The sequence below is a fragment of the Lepisma saccharinum genome, chromosome 17 (assembly GCF_977018435.1).
Source record: "Lepisma saccharinum chromosome 17, izLepSacc3.1, whole genome shotgun sequence".
In the NCBI taxonomy this organism is placed as follows: domain Eukaryota; kingdom Metazoa; phylum Arthropoda; class Insecta; order Zygentoma; family Lepismatidae; genus Lepisma; species Lepisma saccharinum.
The window spans coordinates 31,095,498-31,122,193 of NC_139245.1; the positions used below are offsets into that span (position 1 = coordinate 31,095,498).

At 36.8% G+C, this 26,696-nt stretch overlaps 1 protein-coding gene across 1 annotated transcript; it reads right to left on the reverse strand.

Moving 5' to 3' along the window:
- Positions 1-26,659, reverse strand: LOC146001662 (uncharacterized). The gene is made up of 9 exons (XM_083139275.1): positions 26,296-26,659; positions 25,348-25,713; positions 16,641-16,841; positions 10,092-10,472; positions 9,236-9,419; positions 8,424-8,491; positions 6,809-7,072; positions 5,374-5,505; positions 1-1,681 (listed from the first exon to the last, which is right to left on the reverse strand). The coding sequence occupies exons 1-9, from the start codon at positions 26,333-26,335 to the stop codon at positions 762-764; spliced, it is 2,556 nt and encodes an 851-aa protein (XP_082995401.1). The 5' UTR covers positions 26,336-26,659; the 3' UTR covers positions 1-761.
- Between the last annotated feature and the right edge of the window lie 37 nt (positions 26,660-26,696).

The following is a 26,696-nucleotide window of genomic DNA, read 5'->3' on the forward strand; positions in this document are numbered from 1 at the left end:
CAACTTTTATTAACATAATGGATAATGGTATGACAAATATTGTGTATCATGCCATCTATTTTTACATTGACCTTGTCTATTTACCAGTTAAATTGTGGTTAGTTTTGAGATGCTACATACAATTTCAGGTTCATTTTTTTGTACAGGCCATTTTATTTCAATTGCCACTTCAGAGAATGCTACAATAAACATCACAACCTGCAACATCGATCTAACTTGAAAGTTATGAAACAAATCATTTCAATTGATTTTTTATTACAAATTGGGAACATGAATTCAAGAACATTTTATGGAAACTATCATAATAATAAGCTACCCTACAATTACAGCTTCAAAGCTTGATCTCGTACACATTTGTTATTAATGCATAATGCATTTACTCAATACACATCATCTTCCCTAGCAAAGTTTGGTCTACACATGAAAAACAAAATACACTTCTATATACCAAACAGAAATTTCATTTTCAAACATATGAATTGTATATAAACACTTATTCCTATGATTATGTTCACTACATACCTCTAAATGGCACTCAGTTTCTCCACTGAACATATTAAGGTACATCTACTGATGAAAATATATGACTTCCATGTAAGGTTTTAATATATACATATTAATAAAAAGGGGTCAAGATAATAAGTAAATCAAAATACATCAATTATACATTTAGATTCTATGAATTATAATAATGGTCCTTTTCACTTCTGCTTAACAAACAATCCAAGAGTCTAGTCACCACTGGCTTGATAAATATGCTGTTAACTTTCTGTACCCTGTCTTGTAATCCGAAGAGTTTGGCCCACTTCAAGACGACATGGGGTAGGGCAAGCAGGTGGCGTGGCTCGATTTAAGGAAGCTAAAATCTCTGCAGCTACGTTGCCCTCATTAGAATTTCCATCCTGCACGTACAGAATCACAGGCTGTTCTCCAGACTCTTCCTGAACTTGCGCAAGCCACGAAGGAACATCATCTTTTGCCTGGGGAACTGCTTCAGAATTTTCAGTGACGCTGTCGCACACTACCTCCTCTTGAACGCACTCCAAATTTGATTTTGGTTCATCTTCAATTTTTACTTCAGTTGTTTGGATGCCGTCAATTGTTATAATAAATGAGTTTGGTAGTGTCTCACCGCCAGTGGCCTCCGGCACAACATATTCGGCTGCGGTACCGTTCTCTTCGTTGGTTTCGCAAGGCACTTCCGTAACGACAAGCATCGACGGTTCGTTGCTAACAGTTACATCTTCTCCCTGATGTTTTTGCAGGTGATTCTGAAATGAAGCCTCATTTGGAAATGTTGTAGCACAAATTGCACACACATACGTATGAGACTCCAGTTGTATTGCAGGTTCTTCCTTGTTATTTTTCAAAAATATACTTGTACCAGAGTCTTTATTTTGGTGCTTACGCAGATGATTTCTCAGAAAACCCTCGTGAGCAAATTTAAGGTCACAGTAAGGGCACTGAAACTTTTGAGAAACTACTGAATCGTCCTTCTTTCTTCTTTTCTTTAGTGGCTTTTCTACATCCAAAGCAGCAGCTTTGTCACGGTGTCTCTGAACATGTCTTTTGCAAGTGCCTTCACGAATAAATTCATTACCGCAAAATGAACATTTAAATTTGTAAGGATGCTGCTTCCTTGGACGACCATCTACCCCTTCATTCTTCTGTGGGTTCTCATCTGAAGGAAGAAAAACAGTATTTGTTATTATCTGTTAATGATGAATATATGTTATAAATATTATGTAAAAGTCTCCAGTATTATATATTATATAAAAACAATAAAAAGTCTTTGATTAGACACATTATCACCTCTGCATTTTGCAACATTCATTTTGCACGCTCAGGAAGAAAACTGGTGTACCTGGATGCAGGTTGCAACTTCATTCATTCATGAGGGTGGTCGTGTGTTGTGGATGATTTTACCATTTTGGACCACACTTATGTAAACTCTGTCCCAGAAGTCTGTGCAAAAAGTTAAAAAAAAAATGTAAAGTGCTCCCCTGTGCTTTGCACCATGCCATGAAGGTGTACAGGGGGTGTGGGGTTAGGGCCCCACACTTTCTATCTCGGCTGGGCTGCCTTTCCTCCCCGGAGTTTCCTCCAGGTACCCACTTTATACGATGCTGGGTGCTGGAGCCGCTTGAACAGGTTGAAAAAGTCCTGGTTCTCCCCTGCCAGGGATCGAACCCGGGTCTCTCACATTGTAGTCAGATACTCTAATGACTGAGTTACCGTGGCTGTGGCACAATGGATGTTTATTGTATGGTCAGTGTATCATGTATCATTGCTAGTGTTCGACTGCAAAAATTTCTCACCAGACAAAGAGAAAAATTGATATGTCATTGCCTGGCAGTCAAAGGAGACAGCAGTGTAGGAGTTGAGATAAATGCAGAATGAGATTATTGAATAGAAATGTCGAGTTCCCAGTTGTTTGCTTGCATTAGTAATATTAAGTTCTCTCTCAGTACTTCTGTAGCTGTCAGTGGTTGGTTGTAGTCAATGGATAACCATTAGCTTCAAACAGTCATTGAATATAGTGCCGTGGCTGTGGGTAATTATGGAGAATATCTCAGATGATGACTGAAGATGCAGCCATGCTGTAAATATCTATTTTGTCTTATACGAGTCTGCTATTTCCTTCCAATTTGTTCTAAATTTCCAACAGTTTCCTGTTTACCACAGACTTTCAACTTCATTATCAAGATAGAGATGGCATTTCGTCATTAGTGATCAATAAATGTTTTCAGTCCATGAATGGAGAGAAAATGCTCCCACCTACCCAAGTCAGGTGCAACAGAGTTTAGATACTTTTGTAGTGGAATATTAGTCCACAAGCCCTCATTCCAGAATGGTGATGAAAGTGACAATAATATAATTCACGAGGAAATAAATGATAAGAAATTTAATTTTCCTGTAATATGGTTTCCAATAAACATGCTTTTCACTTTTAATAAATTTGGATACCGTTCTACACCTCCCTGATGGCGTAGTGGTAATGACATTGACTTGTAATCAAGAGGGCCCTTCTTCGATTCTCGGTGAAGGCACATAGTGGTTCAGATCCCACTTTAAACTGTAGGTCCAGTTCCGATTAGCTTATCTATGCATAAAGTAGACTTAAAACAAACTGTATATAAAGAAAAATTGAATGAACTGTATTTAGAAATATGAGTATATACATGCATAAACAACACATACACGCAAAGTGAAGGAAATAGGAGCCACTATCAGGTTAAATTAACAACTTGGTTTACTTTCTTCACTTTTTTTTAAATCTGACTATATTATCATGTTAAAACACCATGAAATATTAAAGTTTTATTTTGCCTCAAGAGTCTCTTTTATTTCCTACCATTTTTATATTATCTGCCATTCAACCTCTTCCCTTCCTTTATACACCTCTGTGTCAGGGCCAGCGCTAGTCATTTTGCCACCCTGGGCGGTGGCGGCATATTCTGCTCTCTTTCGACCCCCCCCCCCCCTTCCCGTCATTATTCAGCAACGGGAAATGGAAAATCAATATATTCCTAAATAAAACATCAAACTATAAAATAAATAATGAGACTTGTTACAATATCTCAATACTATTAAGCGCAAAAGGATATCTCGCTCGACCTGTTAAACTTTAAAAAATTCGACACTAATTTTATATTATTATTATATTTTATGAAAACTCTCTCGCTCTCTTAAGCGTATCTCAAATGTAACAAGTATTAGGAAAGAAATGAAGGTTCGACTTCATATGTTTACCATTGTAGGTCTGTGATATATGATTGGATTTTTAAAAGAATTTCATGTAATATTCCCAGATCTCCACATGGGTGATCTGAGGTCTGAATTCTTTCCTGCGTTGTCCCCACATAAAGCGGCTCTGGGGTTCAACCAGCCTCAAAAGAATGGGTACCTGGGAGACAAAGGTGGCTGGAAAGTGGTGCTGATCACATCACCTCCAAACTGGCCGAGATCAAGAATGTGTGTGACCCTACTCCCACATCCTCTAAATGTGCCTTGATGACATGGTGCTATATGCACAGGGAACTTTACCTTTGCATGTAATATTATTTTTCGTATAATGATTCACTATGATGTTTAAGCTGCTCAAATCTTTCTCTTAGAGCTAAAATAATCATCAAACTTTGTACCATTTTTGTGGATCTTCAACAGTTTCATCATACTGAAACTGCTTCTTCTTTCGATTTCGGCCCTGTACAGTGTTGCCTATCTTTGGATCATCTACATATATCTAAATTCGACGCCAATTCTTTCTCATGAACCGGGACTCGCAGGTTGCCGCCCTACGCCTCCACAAGTGGAGGTAGGGAGGCTCTGCCAGGCTGCCAAGTGGCGTCTAAGAAACTTTCAAATATTTCATCACTCCTGCTTTTTTCAAAGCACTGATATGTTTGCAAGAAATCATCTAACAGCATCTAACACATCATAGATTAATGTTTTGAAGACATTTGCTCATTACATTACATGGAGTTAAAAGTCATACCAGATAACTAGTGAGCAAAGAAATGTCAAGCCACACAACTGGTTTGCAATGCACTGAGCCTCATGTGCGATCATTTGGACATTTTTATTGTCGCCAATTATTTGAAGGAGCGAATCATAGACCTCTCCCACTTGATATCTGAACGGAGTTAAGGCATCGAATCTGCTTTCCCACCTTGTGGCACTCAGTGGTTTTAAAGTGAGCCTACTGATATGTTCTGTCAAAACAGTGGGTTGTCATATATTAACTTCCAAGTTATATGATATAATATTATAACTTTCAAGTTTTCAATAGGCTTATTTTTTTCTTCTCTTCAAATTTGCTATTGTGGGCAGTGGCACGGTTCGAGCCCCCCTTCCGCCAGCCCTGCTCTGGGTGTATGTAAACATATATGAATGATGCTATGGAAGATAATATAGAAGTTGGAACCAACTAAAAATGCTCACTAGACATTATCATTGGACATTGGAAGATGGTGTTAGATGACTTGCTCATCTGGCTATACTGCACAATCTGGCCTATCTTGAATGATGATGATGCCAGACTACAATGCCATTCACTTTTTTGTTTTGGTGAGTCATTCCTGTTTCTTCATGTCAGATACAGAGCAGTGATAACTGTTATCTTCAGCCAATATAGTACCAAATTAACAGTACATTTTTAAACCTAGAGATGTAGAAAGGCGACTTAAAATAGTTAAAATGCAAATACTTGAATGCATGTGCCTCAGAAATATTTAACAAATATACATATGGTATATTCTAAGCTTTGCCAAAAGTCTGCGAGATTACAAGCACATTTGAATTTTGTCCTGAAGAATAATTGCATTTTTCAACATTTATACATTTACCAAACTGAATGTGATTTCTACTTACCAGTGGGTTGTTCAGCAGAAGCACATCGGGTGAAATCGAAAGTCTTCTCGTCCCAATGTTCTTTTAGATGGTTCCTCAAAGCAGAATGAGTGGAACATGTATATTCACACATGCCACAAACTATAACATAGTCTGAAATTTTAAAGAATGGGAACAATTAATTAAAAACTATGCACGATTTCATCATTTCTGGTGGTTGAAATTAATTTTAAAAAATTCTGATGGTGTAGTTCATATAGATGAGAGACTAGATATGTTTGTGAGGCATCGTGTTCAAGAAAAAGTAGGAAATGCTTTTGTGCCTTGGAGATTCCTATTAGTCATACAATTAAACTTGCAAGGAAACTGAAGCATGGAAGTCAAGGAGTTGAGATTACATACAGAAGAGGATAGAAAGTTGCTGTATATCCAAAAAAACAACAAAAAAAAACAAAAAACAACAATACTAACGTTTATGGTCTAAGGATACCATCTCATGGTGGTTCCCTGGAGACACAAATGGGGGCATTCACCTTGGCCATACAGGATTTTGCCCTTTTTCCTGGAGGGTAGATCCCGTTGACCAACACGTAGCAAGACAGAGGTTGAGCAAAATTACGTTACACAATTTCCAATTGAATCAGTATGAGGTTATCAATAAAAAGAGTTCCCTAATAACATTTCAATTTAGAGGAGAGGTGAGTAGGGGCAAAAAGATGATCACCCTGACGGAAACAGATAGGTTCAAGCCTCAGTTCTGAATCAAGTGGGTGGGTGCTGGTTCCACTGGCTGGTCTGAGATGTTGACAGTCCCAGCTTGGACCCCACTGGTTCTGGCAGCCCTGTAGTGGAATCGTTCCTCTCTGTGACCAGCAGCAGTTGCAGTCGGGCAAACTCGACATGGACTTCGTGACCTACTTTTCGACTTATGGCTGTCTCCTGTGTTCTGTTCCTGAGGCAGGTTGTTTACCCCTTTTATAGTGCTCGAGAGTTGGGCAATATGAAGGATAGATTGTGAGTATGGCCAGTAAAGGTGAAGCTTATTACTTATTTTGTTTTTACATGTAAATACGAAGCATGTCAGGAAACAAAATATACAACAAAAATACATCTTAGGAAAACATGTAGGACAAAAGTTGACAACACTGACAGTAACCTTGATCCTTACTCTTTCCAGCAGCATTCATTCGCAGTTCTCCACTGTGTCTTGTGAGAGTCACATGTGCTTAAAATGGCTGCGGCGATAAAGAATCCCACCACATGAAAATTGCAGGCTGCCATACAGTTTCTCCACGAAAAGGCAAATGACCAGTGGACATTCATCATCAATTGCAGCAGTTTATGGGAACATTATGAACTGCCAAAATGTGATGAAGTGGTGTCATGCCTTTGCTGACGCCTCGTATATTTTTACTTGACACAAACACAAACAAAAACAAAAATTACATAAACTTACCCACAAGTGCAGTTTCCGCTGGTGCCTTTCGCAAAATTTCAACTTTCGGTTTCATTGAAACTTCTGGGGCTACACCTGTCACCATTGATGTGGAGGGAGCACTGCTAGAGGGATGAGATTTCTCATGCCTACTCTGCTTCGTGTGTTCTGGTTGCACTTCCTCAGAAATAAGCACAGCATCACCAACAGCATGCTTCACAGACTTTCCTTTCTTGGTCCTCTTGTTTGTATATTCATCAAAATATCCATAGCTTTCTGGAGGTGCTGGCAGAAAAAAGAAATTGGTTAATAATTGTAAAATATATATTTATTTCAAGCAATAACTTCAATAGTCTTACGTATATTTCGAATCTCATACTATGAAAGTAAGCTTTTCAATTACTTGAAACTGGTGCAAATAGTTATTGAAACTAACATATACAGGGTGATAAACTCTGGACACATTCAAATACCAGGTGGTGCTGAAATCTGGTGCACAGTGAACATCCTGGGAAATGCTTTGTGCACCCATTGATCACACTGTCTTACGCTTTGAAAGGGTCATTCACATTGATGGCATGCATATTGAACACTGCTGTACTGATATAAAACCAATGCATGTCCAACTTCTGGTTGTTGTTACTTCAGTGCCACATTTCCACCTGGAGGTGGACATTTGAACTATTTTTTTCATCAGCATTCACTTCTCCATGATCTCCATAGCATCTGTACCAAGTTCCACTGCTATCCGATGCTTCGGACTGGCTCCAGAGGAATCTGAGAACTTTCTTTGCTTTCAATGATTTGTAAAAATGAGTTGAAGAACACTATTGACTTTCAACATGGTTACGTCCATTAGCAATGTGCATTTTGATGCAAAACTGGCATGAATAAATTAAAGTAATGCAGCATGCAATGGTGTGCCCAAGAGGGGCATGCAACTGCCATTATCATCATCAATCCTAGCACATTCATTTGTAACATGCTGCTTTATATCATTAATTTTCACTGAAGAAACATTATGCTTTATGATATCCCAAGAAGAAAAATACGGGAATTAAAATCCGGAGTGCAAGGTATCCATTGCACACAGTCACATCTTTCAATAAAGTTCAGGAAGTTGTCGTCTAGCCAATTTCTAATTGCATATATACATTGCCTTTGTGCTCACCCAGTAAATACTGAAACAATGTCACTAGCATAATTTTCTTACAATAAATACATTTTTTTGGAGACATAGTTTCTAAAGGCATGCTGAAAAATTGGTATTGATTGACTAGTTTAAGGCAAAGGGTATGGGACACACTTGCGGTGCAGATGGAAGTAAATTTGTGGAAGGAGAATCTGATAGAATTTACGAGAGCTGGAAAGTGCTTTCCACCTGAAAGTCAGTGCTTGTGGTACACACTCATTACATTAATCAAGATGATAAAGGATTCCCATATATTTGATATTTCATTCCCATTTTCTAGCATAATTTATAACCATATCCTTCATTTTTTTTATCACTGCAGCTATGAAAAGCAAATACTTGAAAACTTTGAAGAGTCAAGGCTTACATGCATAAAAGGATTCCAATGGTGAAAGGTTAAAAAGAATTAATTTTAAGAATTAAAGAGTTATGCACTCAAATTACCTGCATGAATTTGGACATGAATTTCCGTAGTAGAAGTATCTCCAATATTATAGTCTTCATCTTCAGTCCTGAAATGGAAAGTTTAAGGTTGACTCCACACACGGAAAACAATTACTGGTTACTGAGAGAAAATATAATATACTACTACTTCATTAAATATAATGTGTTAATATCACTAAGGTACATTGGACACATATCTACATTTGAGCTTCTATAATTATGTACTTCTGCAATGTGAGTGATGAATTCTTGTAACATCAGAATATTAAGAATACAAATTCTTTGCAAGTACCTTTGAGAGGACACCATGCTTGTCTGAAGTAGATTCACAATTGGTTAATATTTAATAATATTAAACTCTTGATTACATTTAAAAAGTTTTACAAATTGTTTAAAAGGCAACAAGAAAAAAACAAACAAACTGATACACTACTTTGTTCCTACCTTTTCACCTTTCATTGTTAATCCCTGCTTTACGTTGATGATGCATAAATGTCGTGTGAAATGTCGTTTCAGTGTGTGATGTGTTTGTGTGTTGTTCGTTTTAATATTGTTGACTTTAGACAATTTGTAAGGTAAGAAATGTGTTTGCTGCATGACAATCTTCTTACATCAATTCAAAAAGGTCTCAGCATTTTTAACAAAGATCATCATGATTACAACATTAAAAAAAATTCAATATATAGTTGAAAATTAAACTTCAAAATATATTTTCCAGAATGAACTACCTTTCTGGTGCATACAAGATTACAAAATTGTTGCGCTGGACATATTTGTCTCACCTTGTTTTATGCAAATCCCACGTTACTTACTTGATTAACATTTCACTTTCATGAAAAGTGATATGTTCTTCCAGTTTATCATTATCCACAGTAGCGAATGAGCAGTAAGAACACAGGAATTTCTTCTCTCCTTCATGGATACGCATGTGAACCTGTAGGCTAGAGCTACTCCTTAAACATCTGCCACACAGCTCGCACAGAACAGGAGATGCATCTACGAAGACATAAGGTAACATTTAAAAAAACAGACTTATGTTGTGCCTGGTTCAATAAATATTTCAACCAATCATTAATATTCCATAACCATGAAATCAGGCCTCTCCGATAACACCCTAGGGAGCCAAACAGGAGGGAGATCTATGAACTCTTGAATCTAGAATTGTACCAAGGCTTATGGGAATATTACTTTTTTATATATACTCTAGGAACATGTTACTCAATTAATTAACTGCACAAAGCATAATAAAAAGGAGAGGCTGAAGAAATGGTTGTTATGAAAATTGCCAACACATTCCTATGATTAGCTTAATAATTTCCATGTAATTGGCAGTAATGACTATACAGTGAAACCCCGATTTTATATTTTCCCACTTTATACATCCAATCTTGATTGGATACAGTAAAATGTTATAAAATTTTCCTTGATTTTACATTCTCTCATATTTTAAGTTTTTTCAACTTTGTCCGAAAAAATGTAAAATAGAGATTCCACTGTAACTACTTTCATATTTGACCAACAGTAACTGAAATTAATTATAAACCCTTCTAAAACATTTGAGATATTACTTGAAATTTTTCATGCGAATTGTTTTTGTTATGATAAAACAATTCTTTTTTACCAAAATATGAAATAAAAATAATCTTACAATAAATATTAATTATGTACCTGCAATTTTTCTAATATATTTGCTGCGCTTCTTGGAGTATGATGTTGAAAATGTATTCGCTAAGGCAGCATGCAGCTTTCCTTTCTGCTTGAGATCATCCAGTGTTTTCCTTTTTTCAATCATACCATTTGTTTTTCTTGTTGCTTTCTGCTTTCCTTTTCTTTTATTTCCTTTTGTGGATTTGCCCAGACGTATGTACCATTTATTTTTTGTCCACTTTCTTCCTCTTCTACTGACTCTCCTCTCTGTTCTGACAGAAGGATATGATGGATCACTGGTCAGAGTTATGACATTCATTTCTTCCTCGGCTCCGTCTAAATCAACAATGCAGTCAGGTTCCGAGAATGACTGTAGATGCCGAGATTGAGATTCTTGCCTCGCTGTATGGCATGAAAAAAAAAGAGTTATTAATGTGCATAGTAATACCTTATTTACGCGTGTATAATGCGGATCCTGGTTTTTGATTAGAAAAAGTGGCAAACAATGATATCTAGTATATAATGCACAGTACAATCCAGGTTCAAGAATTGGCTTTCTTGGTTGTAGGTCTAAAAGCTGCTGCTATGCCGATCAAGAGGCCAGCAAATGTGTCTAAGATAACAATGTTGTAGAGCCTATATGTTGATGTGGTTACACCAGTCACAGCTTTTATTGGTGCTTTGGAGCGATATTTCCAAATATAGTTTGAGGTCATTTATTGGTTATATTTAGGCTGTAACTGTGTAAGACTCTTGTTCATTCCTTCTTTACTTTTTCTAATAAAAACTTGAAAATATGCTTTTTCTGTGACTAACGTAGCAACTATACAAGGCACATTCAGGCTCCTCAAACTAACAATTAGCATTCATAATTTATGATGTGTGCGACTTACTCACTTTTATATAGATTAATTCGCATTTTTAATAAATTAATCAAAAATACAAACTTATGTGTAGCGAGTATCTATTATTTCAAATACAGAGAGGAATAAACCAACAGTCAGCACGGGAAAGTGAACAAGCGCGAGTCTTTTTAACGTTTTAATTGTATATAGGTTTTTAGATCGAGAATTTCTTACAGCTATGGTTTTAAACAATTGAGGGAACATGGGGGTAGTAAAAGTTTTAGAGAAATTTTCCAAATTCTGCCTTCACCTAAACTGTACCGTTTCCTTTTTTCCTGATGTTTGAGATTATTTGACGTGGATATGACATATTTCTGGTAGCCGAGAAAAATAACCTGAAGAAAGGAGCAGTTGTTCCCAGAACGTCGTTTGAAATAATAGATACTTGCTACACAAAAGTTTTGTATTTTTGATTAATTTATTGAAAATACGAATAGATTGATTTGGTGTTTTAAGTCCACTTTATGCACAGTAAGGCTAATCAGGACTGGACTTACAGTTTAAAGTGGGATCCGAACCACTTGTGCCTCCACCGGGTGAAAATACGAATTAATCTAACAGTTAGCAGCACACAATTTCTTCCATTAAGGCATTTACACACTCCATACATGTCATATTGTTTGGCCAGTAATACACTTTAATTATTATTTTATTTTTCCTAATTTTTTCTTTCATCCAAAGTACAATAAAATCAGAATGTTCCTTCACTTTGTGATGATTTCAACAGGATTGCACTTTAGCGTCGCCATCTTGAATGGAATACTGTTGACATATTCACAAACTGCAGAATTTAAGCTTTACAACAATATATTACATGATAGGGTTCCGTAAACATGAAAATCAATGCAAGTGTCACACAATCATGGAATGACCCTGTACGGTTTCATGTTGACTGTCTTAATTATTCCGCGCATAGAACGCACCACAGTTTTTGAGGGCAAAAATTTTGGAAAAAAGTTCACATTATACATGAGTAAATATGGTATATTTGTACTGAATATTTAAGGTCACTTTTCTAGCTCAGTAGGCAATCACTAGGGCTCAGAAATTGCTACCTTTAGACCTTTAGAATTACCTAAAAATTAATAAAAAATTACCTAAAAATTATTTTCGCTCTTGAAATGAAAGTTTGATTTTTTCACAAATTCACAAGAATAGCTGAATAATTTGGTACAAGCTGCTGCTTGGTAGTTTCAACTGCCAAACGAAAGGGAAAGAAAGGAATTAATGTAGTTTTCTCTATTTTTACTTCAAGGTTTTTCTGTATAAGTCATTCACCTCCTTTCAGAGTGTTTTTTGCACGATACAGTAGTCAGTGAACATATGAAAATACAGTTGTCTTTCACCTGCATCAGATTTTATATACAATACAGGGTGTCTCAAAAGTAATAGCGCAAACTGACACAGTTGAAAGTACCCAATAATAAAAGCAAAAAAGTCTCAGTAAACATGGGTCCGCAAACGAGCCATTTTCGAGATAATTGCGAATGCATGTTTACAAGCCGCCACTGACTTCAGTGTTTGAAAACGTAGTTCTAGTTTGTAAAATTTACTCTTCGTTGCTATAAGGTTCCATTTTCACTATGCAGTACAGCACAACTGACGTGATTCCCACAGTACAATTAGACTGTGTACTGATTGTATCCATCCTGTTTGATTACAACATCACCTCTCGGAAATGTCCTATTTTGTAAACAAAGAGCAATCCTTGAAACGCGCAAGAAGTAAAGCACTCTGTGTTTATAAAATAAAATCAGTGACGGCTTCTATCCACACATTCGCACACATTATTAGCTTGTAGCTTGAGTTGGTGTTTTAAGTCCACTTTATGCACAGTAAGGCTAATCGGGACTGGACCTACAGTTTAAAGTGGAATCCGAACCACTTGTGCCTCCACCGGGTATCGAACCCGGGACCCCTTGATTACAAGGCAATACACATTATTAGCATTTTACCAACTGGGACGACGTTTACAAACAATGAGATCAGTGGCGGCTTGAAACCAAACATTCGAAATTATCTCGAAAATGGCTCGTTTGCGGACCCATGTTTACTGAGACTTTTTTGCATCTATTATCGTGTACTTTCACATGTATCAGTTTACACTATTACTTATGAGACACCCTGTATATATGTATTGTACATTTTATTTTATGTTGTAACTAATGTTACTTTAAATCCACAGATTATAGCGATAATAGTAGCCAACAAGGGAACTTCAGAGTAGACTTCATCCAAAGCATTTTAAGTTTGCTGGAGGAAAAATAAATTTACCACAGTCAAAGATTCCAGTTGAAAATAATACTGGTTTGCTCTGACCATATTTCTTATTAATGGCGTACTTGTTAGGAAATTTAAATATGTAATTTACGCTTGCAAGTGCATTTAAAATTTATGAAACAACAGGGAAGAGGCAAAAAGTAACATAAAAAATGAAGTTAAAAAGGAACAAAAATGACAAAAAAATATTGAAAAATGACCTAAAAGCCGAAAAAGCCCAGAAAAATAAAAAAAATAGTTTCTGGTTCTAACTGAATGGAAGTTGACTACTATTAGAATTATCTCTCTTGTAGTCTACAGTTATTACAAGCATAAAAACACAGTTTTTCATTGTGACGTTTCAGGAGAACACACGCTTCCTTCATCAGACATTTATTTTTAGTTTTATTAAAGATACAGTTATAACAATGGTTCCATGTTATACAATGAAAAACTGTGTTTTTATGCTTATAATAATTGTAGACTACGACAGAAATAATTCTATAATGCAGCAATGCATATATACAAGAAAAAGACTACTATTAGGTTTGGTATTATCTTCAAAGCCCAGAAAAAAATATAATTTTTCATCAATTTCCAAGCCCTAGTAATAATAATACTCCATAGCACTTACTGAGTATGCATGATAAAATAGAAACGTTACAAAACCTGATTTTTCACCACATTATACATTTGAAATTATGATGAGTTACATAGAGCAGCCACAGGCTGAACTTCGCCCGTGACTAAAGAATTTCTAATGATAATTCCATACATGAATTAAACAATAATGGAGCTTTCAGACTAAAGCGACACATGTTGCTTGGAAGCAAACCTTCAGTTACCAATAGCTTGATCTCTTGCTCAAGCATGCACCGTAAATGCTTGCTGATAGACTGAAAGGGCCTGTGTTCTTTGTCACTTCAGGCTGTCTTGGGGGAGGGAGTGGACTAGGCTTCAATCTAATTTTTGGAATTGTTTCCGAACCACCATTGAAGCTCTCTCTCTATCTTCCCCTCTCTTCTCTGGACACGTTGAAAAGTGAAGATGAACGCAGGAGGGGGGTGCTTTTGTGTGCTAAAGGTTGGGAAACATTGAGATGATGTGAACCCCCATTGTTGGTTGTCGCTTGGTCTGAAATCTTCCTAAGAGTTAAATTCTAATAGGCTAGTGTTAATAAGACTGCAGTAAAGTTCACAGCACTATGAAATGTTCTGGTCTGTTATTAAATAATAAAAACACAAGTTTTCTTACATGTGGTTACAAGGTTCCTCTCTGAAACCGATGTTACGAATACCTTGCTGGGTTCTTATTCAGGGTTGCTCAATAAGATCACATTAAAAAGATGGAAACCCAGGTAACTGTTAAAAAGGACGAAAGTAAAAAAGTTAAAATACTGCCTCGTGGGCATCCATCATAGTGAGTAGTGCCAGCGTAGAGGCATGTATATTTTGTTTTGATGAAAACGCGAAATGTGAAACAACCCATTCTAATCTAAATTTTTAAACTTTCTGAAAGGTGTGACGTGCATTTTCCTACCCTATTTTGTCACGAAATGATGTGAAATTAACTGCAAAATGCAAAATAGACTCTTAAACATGAAATTCAGAGTTTATTTACCAACGCGACACTTTCTGAAATTCGAATTATCCTGTGAGTTATGCAATTCATGGAAAATTGATTAATTCTGCTGTAAATATTTGAGAAGCAAAAATGTGCTGCCTTTATACATGAATAAATTTAATACTCTCGTAACTACGTAAATGTGTAATTAGAAGGGATCTGTTTATTTTGTGTAATTAGTGCAGTTTTCAAATCAAATTTAGGATTATATTTAGAATTTTAAAACTAAAATGTCATTTTATACGAGGGACGTACCGAAAGTAATACAAAAGGGGTCATAATCTCTTTATTAACTGATGTAGATTATTCAAATTGCACGTGTAGTTGGAGTGACTCTTCCTCTATACAGGTGTTTCAGAATCTTTGTCTTCCTTACAGGTGAATAATGGATTCCAAGCAGAAGCAACGTGCAGTCATCGAGTTCTTGACGAACGAGGGGTGCAGGCTGTCCGACATCCACAGAAGGCTAGAGAATGTGTACAGAGATGACACCATTGACAAGAGCAATGTGCACAGGTGGATGAAGAAACTTACAGAAGGTAAAGTAGCATTGAAGACAAACCGTGCAGTGGGAGACCATCAACTGCGACCACTGACACAAATCACCAGCGAGTGCATGAGTTGATTCGCATGGACAGACGTGTCAAAATCCGTGAGCTTGCTGAACAACTGAACTGTGGTCATAATGCCATACAGAAGATGGTGGAAAGCTTGGGGTATCGGAGAGAGTGTGTGAAGTGGGTACCTCGGAAGTTGACACCCGAGTTGAATTAGAGAACACTGGAAGTCTGCTCTGATCTGCTTGAAGCGTTCAAAGCCAATGAAGACACTTTTTCCCTGATATGGTGACAGGGGATGAAACGTAGGTGTATCTTTATGATCCAGAAACAAAGAATCAGTCCAAGGAATGGCAGCACACCTCTTCTCCAAGGCCTAAGAGTTCAAGAGCCAGCAATCAGAAAATAAAGTGATGGTGACTGTTTTTTGGGATGACAAGGCTGTCATTCTCCTTGATTTCCTGGAATGCAGCCATACCATCAACAGCGAGCGGTACATTGAGACACTCCATAAGCTTAGAGAAGCCATTAGGAGGAAGAGACTGCACAAGAATCTGAAAGCAAGCCACATTCGCCACGACAATGCACGACCACACACGTCTTAGGCAACAAATCAGGTGATCAGCAAATTAGGCCCATCCACTGTACAGGCCAGATCTGGCACCCTCAGACTTCTACTGGTTTGGTCCAATGAAGGACTTTGGGGACAATGATTTGATGACACAGACGAGGTGAAAGTGGCTGTGAAGAAAAATGCACACTGGAGACTATGTTGAGTAGCTGGTGTGTATAGAGGAAAAGTCACTCCAAGTACATGTGCAATTTGAACGATCTACATCAGTTAATAAAGAGGTTATGACCGTTTTTGCATTACTTTCGGTATGACCCTCGTCTACCACTTTTGATACGATTTTTCACCGCTATAACACTGAAATTTTATTTTATTTACCGCTTTTGAACCCGAAATTGACTCTGCTTCTGTACCGAAATTTTGCTTTTTTATTTACGAAAAATATGTGCCTCTACGTCAGCGGAACTTCAACCACGTCCCTTTCATCGTTTCTTGACCAGCCCTGATGATGATTCTGAGATGGGATCCAAAGCTTTGAAGAACTCTTTTAAGTGTTTTTTATCATACTGTTTGTGTGTTCTTTATTGTTTTTAACAAAAATGTTGCCGGCACATGATGTAAGAAGTTTTTTACTGTCAAATCTTTTATTTCTTACCTGAGTTCTGCATACTTGCATTTCCTTGCCTTCTTTTTGTTGGTGAAGAGACAGACTTTTTACCTACACATCTGCGTTTATGCTTAACAAACAAGTCTGCATCGAACAACACTGATTGGCATATGCCACATACATGAATATCATCATCGCCAGATGAGGTCCCTGGAACTCTGGATGCAACTGAGCGGACCTGAAGTGAAACTAAATACAAATGCAAGTTGTTATTGTTCATTGATATCAAAACATATTTCTACAATTTCAAGCTAGCTTCGTTCTAGCAAAGCATATAGAGTAATGCTGAATGAATTTACCTTAAAAAATTAGGGGCCAAAGCATTAAAATCTAATTGTATATGTTTGATTAATGAAATGATGAAGGGCACACATTAACATCCACTCTTTGGAATTAGAATTTCAGCTATGGCATGAATATTTGTGGATGTCCCTTCATCGTTAGATGCCAGCCTATTTTCCATGAAATTAACTTAAAGCTGTTTCAGCATGGAATTTGAAATGTCCTACTACTCTAAATAACTGTATCATTTTGTTTAGTACTGATATGCTAATTAAAGACACATGTGTTAGTAATTAGATTAAGATTATTTTTAGAAAATACATACAAATAAAGTTTTAACTTTATATATCAGCTGGTCACACTTGCAAAGTTTAGATTCCAGCCACAGTAATAAACACAGGAAGTATGAAGCTAAAATCCATTGAAAGAACGGTGCATTTTAAAGTTCAGAGCTCCACCTATCACATCATATGGCTATGCCAGAGATACAATTAGTCATGATACACTTAAAGCTCTTGAATAAATAAAAAAATTGACTGAAACTTTTGCCCCTTAAGTGGGTTCGACTGATATATCAGTTCTTGACATTCTCTGGCAGATATCTAATGTGCATGACAAGCTATGGACCTGCTTATTTCACTATTGAGTTAGTTCACATTTCCACCATGAGATTCCACTCTTCAAAACCTCCAGAGCATTTAACTTGCCAAAATCATGAGATGGAGGAACTGATTCGAAGTTGGCACACTGTTTATCTTACACTTGTATCAGGCATGTATTTAGAAATTTATTGGGGGGGGGGTCCAAACCAAGTGTCTCAGAAATAACAATAACAATAAATAATATAAACGTTTAAATTAAACTAATTATATTATAATTCTATTAAATTTAAATAATAATAATCAATAAATATTAAATTAATATTGTATTGCTATTATTACATTAATAAGCAAAAAACGGTGTAAGAATAGATATAAAAGCATATTCATTATCTAAAATTTCATTATCGCTAAAATTTGTTTGAAAGCAACTGCGTGACAAGGAAATCAGTGCCAAATGGATAAAGAATTGAATATTTATTAAATAACAAGAAATAATATTAGATCCAGTTGATGAAAATTAAGTTTCAGATTAATATCTTTGATACTGTCATTCAAAGTTCGGTGGAAATAAATACCCCTCGATTATACAGCAAATGCTAAAGAATTAAATTTTCATTGTTTTATGTTAGTACTGGTAAGTCTTTCTGGGGAGGAGGAGTCCAGAACTTTGGGCTTCGCCCTTTGACAGTACGGTAGGATAATTTTAGTGTCAAGCGTCTCCCAGTGGCGATTCCTCCATGTAGGAAGTGAGGAACTTCCTACAGTTTCATTTATACTTATTTCCAGTTTTCTACTTTTTAATAGTTTAATGAGCATTATAAAATTTTGAGCGCAATCAAGGTTCACTACTCGACTGTCAAGAGTCAGTGTGCTATCACCCGCTCGTTCCAGATATGTTGCACAACAATGCCGCTGAGGAACCTTTCTCGTCTTCCTACAGGCAGATGAGTGAGGGCTGGGGTACGCGGGGGGGTTGCCCAGTTATACGGGCCGCGAGGAAGGTCCCATGGGTTCCTTAACGGTGATGACAACTCTAGCATAATGGTTCTAAACCTAGCAAAATTTGAACTTCGTTGGCACCTAGCACTCTGTGCTTGGCATAATGGTAAAATCCAGCATCATCTCAAAAACAGGCATCCCTGGGAAACAGAGAAATTGAATTCTAATGAAGATATTTTGAGGAAATATTTATTTTTTAAAAAATCTCCAGATCTTGTTTGTACTTCTCTAGCGGACTTGTTTCAAACAAACAGAAGTATGCCAACCAAGGGACAGGCTTTTACAGGCCCTGATCCATCCTCGTTTTCATCTTTTCTTTATCCTCACCGATTTAACAAGGGAGGAACATTTCATAAAAGGAAATCGGTAGAAAGAGTTGGAGGTCACAAATAAAACAAACGGACACTGTTACCAGTCATGGAATTTTCTTCAACTTTTTTCAAACACTATGCTAAACCCATTTTATTTTTTGAATTTATAAAATTATAATAACTACTGCTGTAAATGATAAGATTGATCCTAATCTTGAGACAATATTTCATATTGTATATGCATCTGGATAATCTGAGTATCATCGTGGTATCCCTCTTAGTCCTAGAAAATTGTGGAAAGAATGTAAAGTTGACTCCAATAAATATGGAAATAAATTGAATTTTTAATCAATCTGGATTTATTATTACTCCTGTGAAAAGTGGAAATCAATGTACTAGCCCTGCTATAATAGCAAATACTGCCCCTATAGATAATACATAATGAAAATGTGCTACAACATAATATGTATCATGTAATACAATGTCTAATGATGAATTATTTTTATTAATTTATTCCTAATGTTGCTTAACTACAATAAATAATCAATAACGCAGTTCACAACTCCAAAATAGCAAAATAAAATTGAACTTAAAACTACTACAGTCATCAGAAAATGATAATAATAAATTAATAAAAATTGTATAATAATAATAAACCCTAGCATAATTTTATTACATATAGCATAATTTATGAGTTGAAACGAACCTTTTCTTATCAGGACAGGCAGGGAGGGCCTGCAGCTAACATTACAAATCCAATGGCTAATCCAAGGTACAGGCGATACAAATCACTGTGTAATTGTACGCATTTTAAAAAAAAAATCCTCGGTCTGTTACCATAACTTCCTACACCCCAAAAATTCCCCGAGTCGCCACTGGCGTCTCCCAATAAAATAATTATGTTGTTGTTATGCAACAAAAGATTAATTGTACATGTGTCCCTCCCCCCAAAAAATCATTCGCACCCTCAAAACATATCGTAATCCCCACAAAGTATTTAATTACGACAGTGTGTCTACCGAAAGTAACTTTTTTCCTTAGCTTTACTGAACACTATACTTGATCTGTCCTTATTCCCTAAACAGGGATGCCCATCACTCAAGACCACCCCTAAAATCGTTCATCATAATCCCAACGAAAATAGTTTGGATGAATGTGTAATAGTTGATGCCTATTTGAATGAAATACCATGTTACATTGTCCATATTTTTTGATTGTTCGATTTTCGAAAAAACTTAAAGCTAGCACATTGATTGGTTAAATGTAGTAAATTAAAATATGTAAATATGCATATAAATAGTATTTTTGAGTGGGTTTATAAAACTCAATTTCAGTATTAATTGTTACACAACTTAAGATAAAGATAGAATAATTCAACCTTGGCAAACCAAATAATATGCTCCAGCCGTATGGCAGATTCAATTTATTTCATGAGACATTAAAGAACCCTAGCTAGAAATTCTTAACCTCAGGGCGATAATATAACAGGGTTCCTCTTTCAAAGAACCCCCCCGTTTTCCTGGGGTAAATATAATTATTTTAGTAACAAACCATAATCCATAACAATAATTACTTGGATTTTATCTTCAGTGCAAATTTAAAATTTTCCTGTGACAAGTTAGAAATGCGGATTCGATATATTTTTGTCCCAAATGATGCACCTGCTTTACATTAAGCAGTATACCAACACTAAGCATTATATTTTAAGAAGTGATGTTATTAATGAATATCGCTTATGTCTTGTAATACAGCTATAGTATAAAACTTCACATTCACCTCAGTAAAGTGCCAAACACGCATTCTCGCAACACATGATTGCGAGTGAAGCGAGCAAGAAAATGTTTACACCCATTTCTTTGCAGGCTTTCAAGAATATTCATTTAATGGGGTGTCAATACTTCCTTAAGATCCCGAGATATTTTGTCTTTTCCACCTTCTCTTTTGGCACATTTGTACTACATACAATATCGCTAAATACAGTCTCCAAAATTTAATGTTCGAACTCTCTCTCCACTACAGAAATCTCTCGACAGTCTAAAATCTAACACTTTATCAAGAGCTTCCTATTTCCTCCTTTAAATTGAATACAATACACCAAATTTTCCATGCTAGTTTTAGACAGCATTGCTTCCTCCAAAAAAATTAATTCTCAGTCTCCACACCAGAATTTCCCCAACAGTCTAAGATAATAGTAATACACAGGAATTGGATACCCCCTCAATTTAATGTTCAATCCCCCTCTAACTAAAATACCAGCCATAATGTAAGACCTAGAGTTGGATACTGCCCCCCCCCCCACACGTTCAATTCAGAATCCCCCCCCAGAACCCCGGTGTCAATTAAGGCCTAATATGTAAGAGTTGGATATTTCTCTCCCCCCCCCCCCTTTCGATAATACCCTTAAACACTTCCTTTTTAATCTTTATCTGTATTTATTTTCTCTTTCCATATTCTTTAATTTTGTTTCTCTTTCTTTTTTCCTTACCATTTCCTTCTGCTTTTCCTCTTTATCTCTTCAATTTGGCAACATTGCTTTCCTACTCCAGTTTGTTGCTTCTACTTCAAAAGAAAACTGCAAGCTTGGGTGTTTCTTTTAACAAAGTGTACCGCTCCCTTTGTTAACCGTTGGGGATATAATGAACGCGCGGACTTTATATGAGTACAGAAGATGTTTGGCATTTCCAAATTACCCACCTAAGGAGTTAACTGACCCACAGCATGGTCCCCAAATAACAAATACATAATTGTATTGGCATAAATACCACTGTTCAGTGTTTGAGGGTTAATCATCAAGTCATCCCCTTCGTCATGACTAACCCACAGATATGATTGATTTAATTAAATATCTTTGGGTGCTCAGCACTTTAGGTCATCTTGCACCCTTCAATATATATGGGGAAATATCCCCTTATCAAAAATTCTTACTTAAAAATTTAAAAGAAGGGGTGTAAAAAGCCCCTTAGGAAAAATTAAAAGTGAAAGGTTGTAAAGACAAACACAACACATTAAAAAGTAAGAATCAACTAAAAGCTTTCTCACAGACAGTGGAAGAGTCAGTCTCTTCTCAAAAAGCTAAAATCATTTTGATATAATTCAGTCGTCATCTCCCAACAGGGATGACAAACAGTTCAGAAGATTAAAAGTCTGCGAAATACTTAAAATGACGTTACAAACATGATACATGTGAGGATTTAGCCTTTGCAGCAAGTGACCATGCATTAGACGGCTGTGTTCAATGTGCAGTCGAGTGAGAAAAACCTCTTCTCGACGAGGGGGCACGATAAGGAACCCCATGCACCAATGGTGGGCTTAATAGCGTGAAGTTTGTTCCCCGTTACCGCATCCCACTCATCCTGGCAAGTGTCAAGAAGGCAACAACGAAAAACATTCTGCAAGTCCCTAGCTGGATGAGAATGTCGCCATCTGCATCATCAGACTTGGCAGCAGCATTGGCTGCTTCGTTCCCCTGTATGCACATGTGACTAGGGACCCAGCAGAAGTGGACATTAGAGATTAGGACTCAAGCTGGCAAAGGATGCGCTGCACTACAGGATCTCTCGAAGTCGGTGATTCCAGACTCTGAAGCACACTGATGGAACTTGTGCATAGGACTCGTTGAAAAGTGTGAACGTCGGCAAAGTTCAGGACTTTCAGGACTGCATAAATATCCACTGTGTATATTGAACACACAGGATGCAAAGCGTATCTGTAACTTTCAGAGTCCACAACAAAGGCGCATCCGAGATTCGGACCCTTCCGTATAAAACACTTTAAAATTGGGGTACCATGATCGAAGTTCTAAAAAGGGCAGCTAACCCACAGATATGAAATAAACATTGTGAAATAACCAAAAATCAATAAATTCCCCCCATATTTGTGTCAAGATTAATAAAATTGGTAGATAAATCGTAACGATAAATAAATTGAACCACTATCAAGGTTCAATTTCCCCACCTCCCAAAAATTACTATGGAAAATGCATGCTACCCGTGATAAGTATACATTCTCACTCGCATTATCTTTAGAAAACGGTATTAAACATACCACTCCCACCCCCATTTTCTTCAGCTTTTACTGGCAAGCAATGACCAACATATAAGTAGTGTTGCACCCAAATACAGTGACAAGGTTCTAGTTGTCCTGGATGTTCCTATGCGAGTGCTCCTGTGAAATAAAGTCCAGGAGAGATGGGAGGGTTTGACTGTATTGGACTTGAGAAAGTTGGATTTTGTTACCTTAATATTTCTGCAACTGTAACTTCTTTCCCTTACATACATACACACTTCTATATATGAGGTTTGTTCAAAAAGTATCTGACCTTAATTTATTTGGCGTAAACAAATGTTGTTACGGAGGCATGATTTGATGCACGTATGTAGGTAATCCTACTGGGCATTTTTTTTTTTTTCCCAGGCTGCAGAAGCAGTCAGTCGCCGGCAGCCCGCCGATGGGTGAGGAGGTGTAAGTGAGCGGCACTGGAATTTTTGACAAAATGACTGAAAAGCTTGGACAACACTACTACATTAAATTTTGTGTCGAGCTTGGAGAATCCCAAGTGGAAATGGTCAGCAATATTCAATAGGCCTTCGGGGACGAAGCAATGGGCACCATACAGATAAAGGAGTGGTACAACCACTTCAAATATGGCAGCACGTCAGTGGAGAGTGAAGAACGTTCTGGTAGGCCCTCAACATACAGAAACGAGATCGTCATTGACCAAGTAAGGGCCCTAGTGATGCAAGATCGTCGAATTACAATCAGAGAACTTTCAGACGAGGTGGGCATCAGCATTGAATCCATTCATTCTGTTTTGACTAATGACTGTGGGCAACGGACAATTGGCAACTCCATCACAATTGATACAGACTTTCCTGGCCAAACACAGCACACCTGCACTTCGTCAGGCTCCCTACTCTCCCGACATGGCTCCATAGGATTTCTGGCTTTTCCCCAAGCTGAAAATGCCCTGGAAAGGAACCAGATTTCAGTCCAGAGAAGACATCATGCAAAATGTGATGGACCAGCTGCTCGCAATCCCAACAGAGGTGTTCCAGCACTTCTTCCAACAGTGGGAGAAGTGTGTGGCAGCCCAATGGGACTACTTTGAAGGAGATTAATGTAAGATTGTGGTATCTGATTACACCATTTTTTTATTAATAAAAGTCGGATACGTTTTGAACAAACCTCATATAACGGTTCTGATTGTTTGATGATTTTTTCAAATTCTCCTAGCAAAAAAACTAATTCACTGGTGTACAAAAAAAGTTTTTTTTTAATCACCAGAAATAAAACCATCATTTTCTAGATCAGTTTTTAATACTGATCATGAATTTACATCTAGATTTGGGCTGGCACCAACCCTCTATATTACAATGAAAACTGTCCTTAGTCCACAGACAGGGTTTCCATAAATGCGCCATCTTTTAGAATGTCTCGAATTTGAGGTCCCACGAAGATCCCTTCTTTCAATTTACCAGTGCTTATGTTTGGAAATTTAGCAGTAAAGTATTGGAATGCTTTAGAGTTCACTTATGCCAGTGCCTTCTCCAAGCAGTTTACTAACACATGTTTTATGTACAGAGGATGTTTGTTTTGTATATTTTTTTTCTGTTTATTGCAGAGCAAATGGGAAGTTCAAGCGCCGAATTGAGCTGTTTGATCAGATAGCTGCACTGTAGCGATTGCAGCTGCTAAATCAGCTGATTGGTGCATCTCTAGATGTTACACTCTGGGAATTTTATAACCCCGTCTCATCTCAATAACTATACATGCTGGGGGAAAACTAAGCATAGCTTTGGAAATTGTACATTTAGATGAAATATTGTTCATTAGCCTCGAAAACCATCCACAGGTAACCCCACAAACCATTGACGTTAGCCCAAAAACCATCCACGGGTAGCCCACAACCCATTGATGTTAGCCCCAAAAACCATCCACGGGTAGCCACACGAACCATTCACACGAGGTTAGGTTAGGCCTGTTAGGTTAGGTTCCATTAGCACTCATTTCACCCCTAAATTCATCGAAAAAATAGGGTTCGTACTAAAATTGATCATAAATCATTTACTTGTAAAACAAAGGCTTGGTTGAAAACAATGACAGGAGATTACATTTTCGTTCATAAAACTACACATATACACCTATATAAAAAAAAATCAATCGGCTTCTTTTCAAATTTCCAGATGTGACCCCCGGTTTTTTACACCAGATTCGTGATTAGCATGCCAAAATTAGTTAGTATACCGAAAATTAACAAAATTACAGACTTCTTCTACCTGTATATTGTCAATTCGCTCCCAAATACATTCAGATTTAATAGTTCCCACATCTTAAATACGACAGAATTATCGTTCCAAGGCACTTGTGAAAAAGATTACCAATTCCTTTTAAATCTTATCAATGCATACACATAGAGAAAGTCAGACTAATATATTAACAGAACTGAAATAAAAGCTTAAACACAAGATGTACCACGTAAAGTAAAACAACAATAATTCTTACCTGTTCTAGAGTATGATCCATTGTCAACTGAAACTAGTTCACTCCTTAATTCAGTATCACACTCAGCATGACCGATATCCTTTTTATGTGACACCTGATTTATTGATTGTTTCTGACCAATAGATCCTTTTGAGCTGACTAATCCTAAAGAGTCTAGAATCGATGTTTTTTCTGTTTCTGAAACTTGACATGGTAGACTTCTCTGATACTGCTCACAAGGTTGATTACTTTTCTTTACTTTTATATTGTGATGCACAAATGAATCCACATGAGAAAAGTGCTCTCTACACCTTCCACAAACGTGTATATCTTCATCATCTTCTGACTGAAGTGGGAATTGTGTTTCCACTGATTGGACTTGTACTTCTGAAAGCAAATGATTCAAATAATATTACAGAATAAAGAAAAATATGGGGTCATGAATGAGCTGTAACATTTGTCAACTGCAAAAACATGGATTGATTTGGACTCCTATTTCTGAGTTTGCACATAGGCTTTGAATTCAGATTTATTGTTTTACTCCCATTACTTTGTCTGGTCTCATTGGCCTTGCACTTCTATTTCATGAACATGTTAAAACTCAGTTCAAAAATATATGTTCCAGTAACCCTAAGGAATAAAGATTTGCTCAATAGTGTAATTGTAATAATGCTCCTTTTTCATCTAGTAATAAAGCTAACTTTTTCATCTATCTTCGTACAACGTTATGCATACGTGTACACGTTGTGTAATAAAATCAAAATTAATAATCATTGTAAGAATACAAAAAACAATTAATGTTTTTTTATAATAACAAGTATTCAAATTGCCCACATGTCAACTACATTCAAAAAGATGCCTTGAACTGCATTAGTTTGATCATCCACATTGATGATACATTAAAGGCTTACGGGACAAATACACAGTTATGTTGAGTGAAAACGCTGAGGCAAATTGTGCAGTACTTACCGTACACATCAAAATCAATTGGCGATGGAGGATCACTCATTGCATTCTCTATTAAGTCAACTTCAAATAACGCATATTATACCAACACTCTTCAAACTTCTCTCACATATGCATGTAAATTATGAGGTAAATCATGGAGGCGGTCAGGGACACTTTTGTAGTCATTGACTACGCACATCGCCTGCGTTTGAGCCGCGGTTCAATTTTTTTCTTCCCTCGAACATCCGAATATTATGCATTCATATATATTTTTTTTATTTCATGAGACAAATACTATAAAGTGAAAAATTATCTTGAATCTGTAACTGGATTTACTCTTCTCTTTGGTGTTTTCGATTTGTTCAAAAAGTACACTACAACTAGTCCCCTTTGCTGGAAATGGGACCGACTTCATTATTACG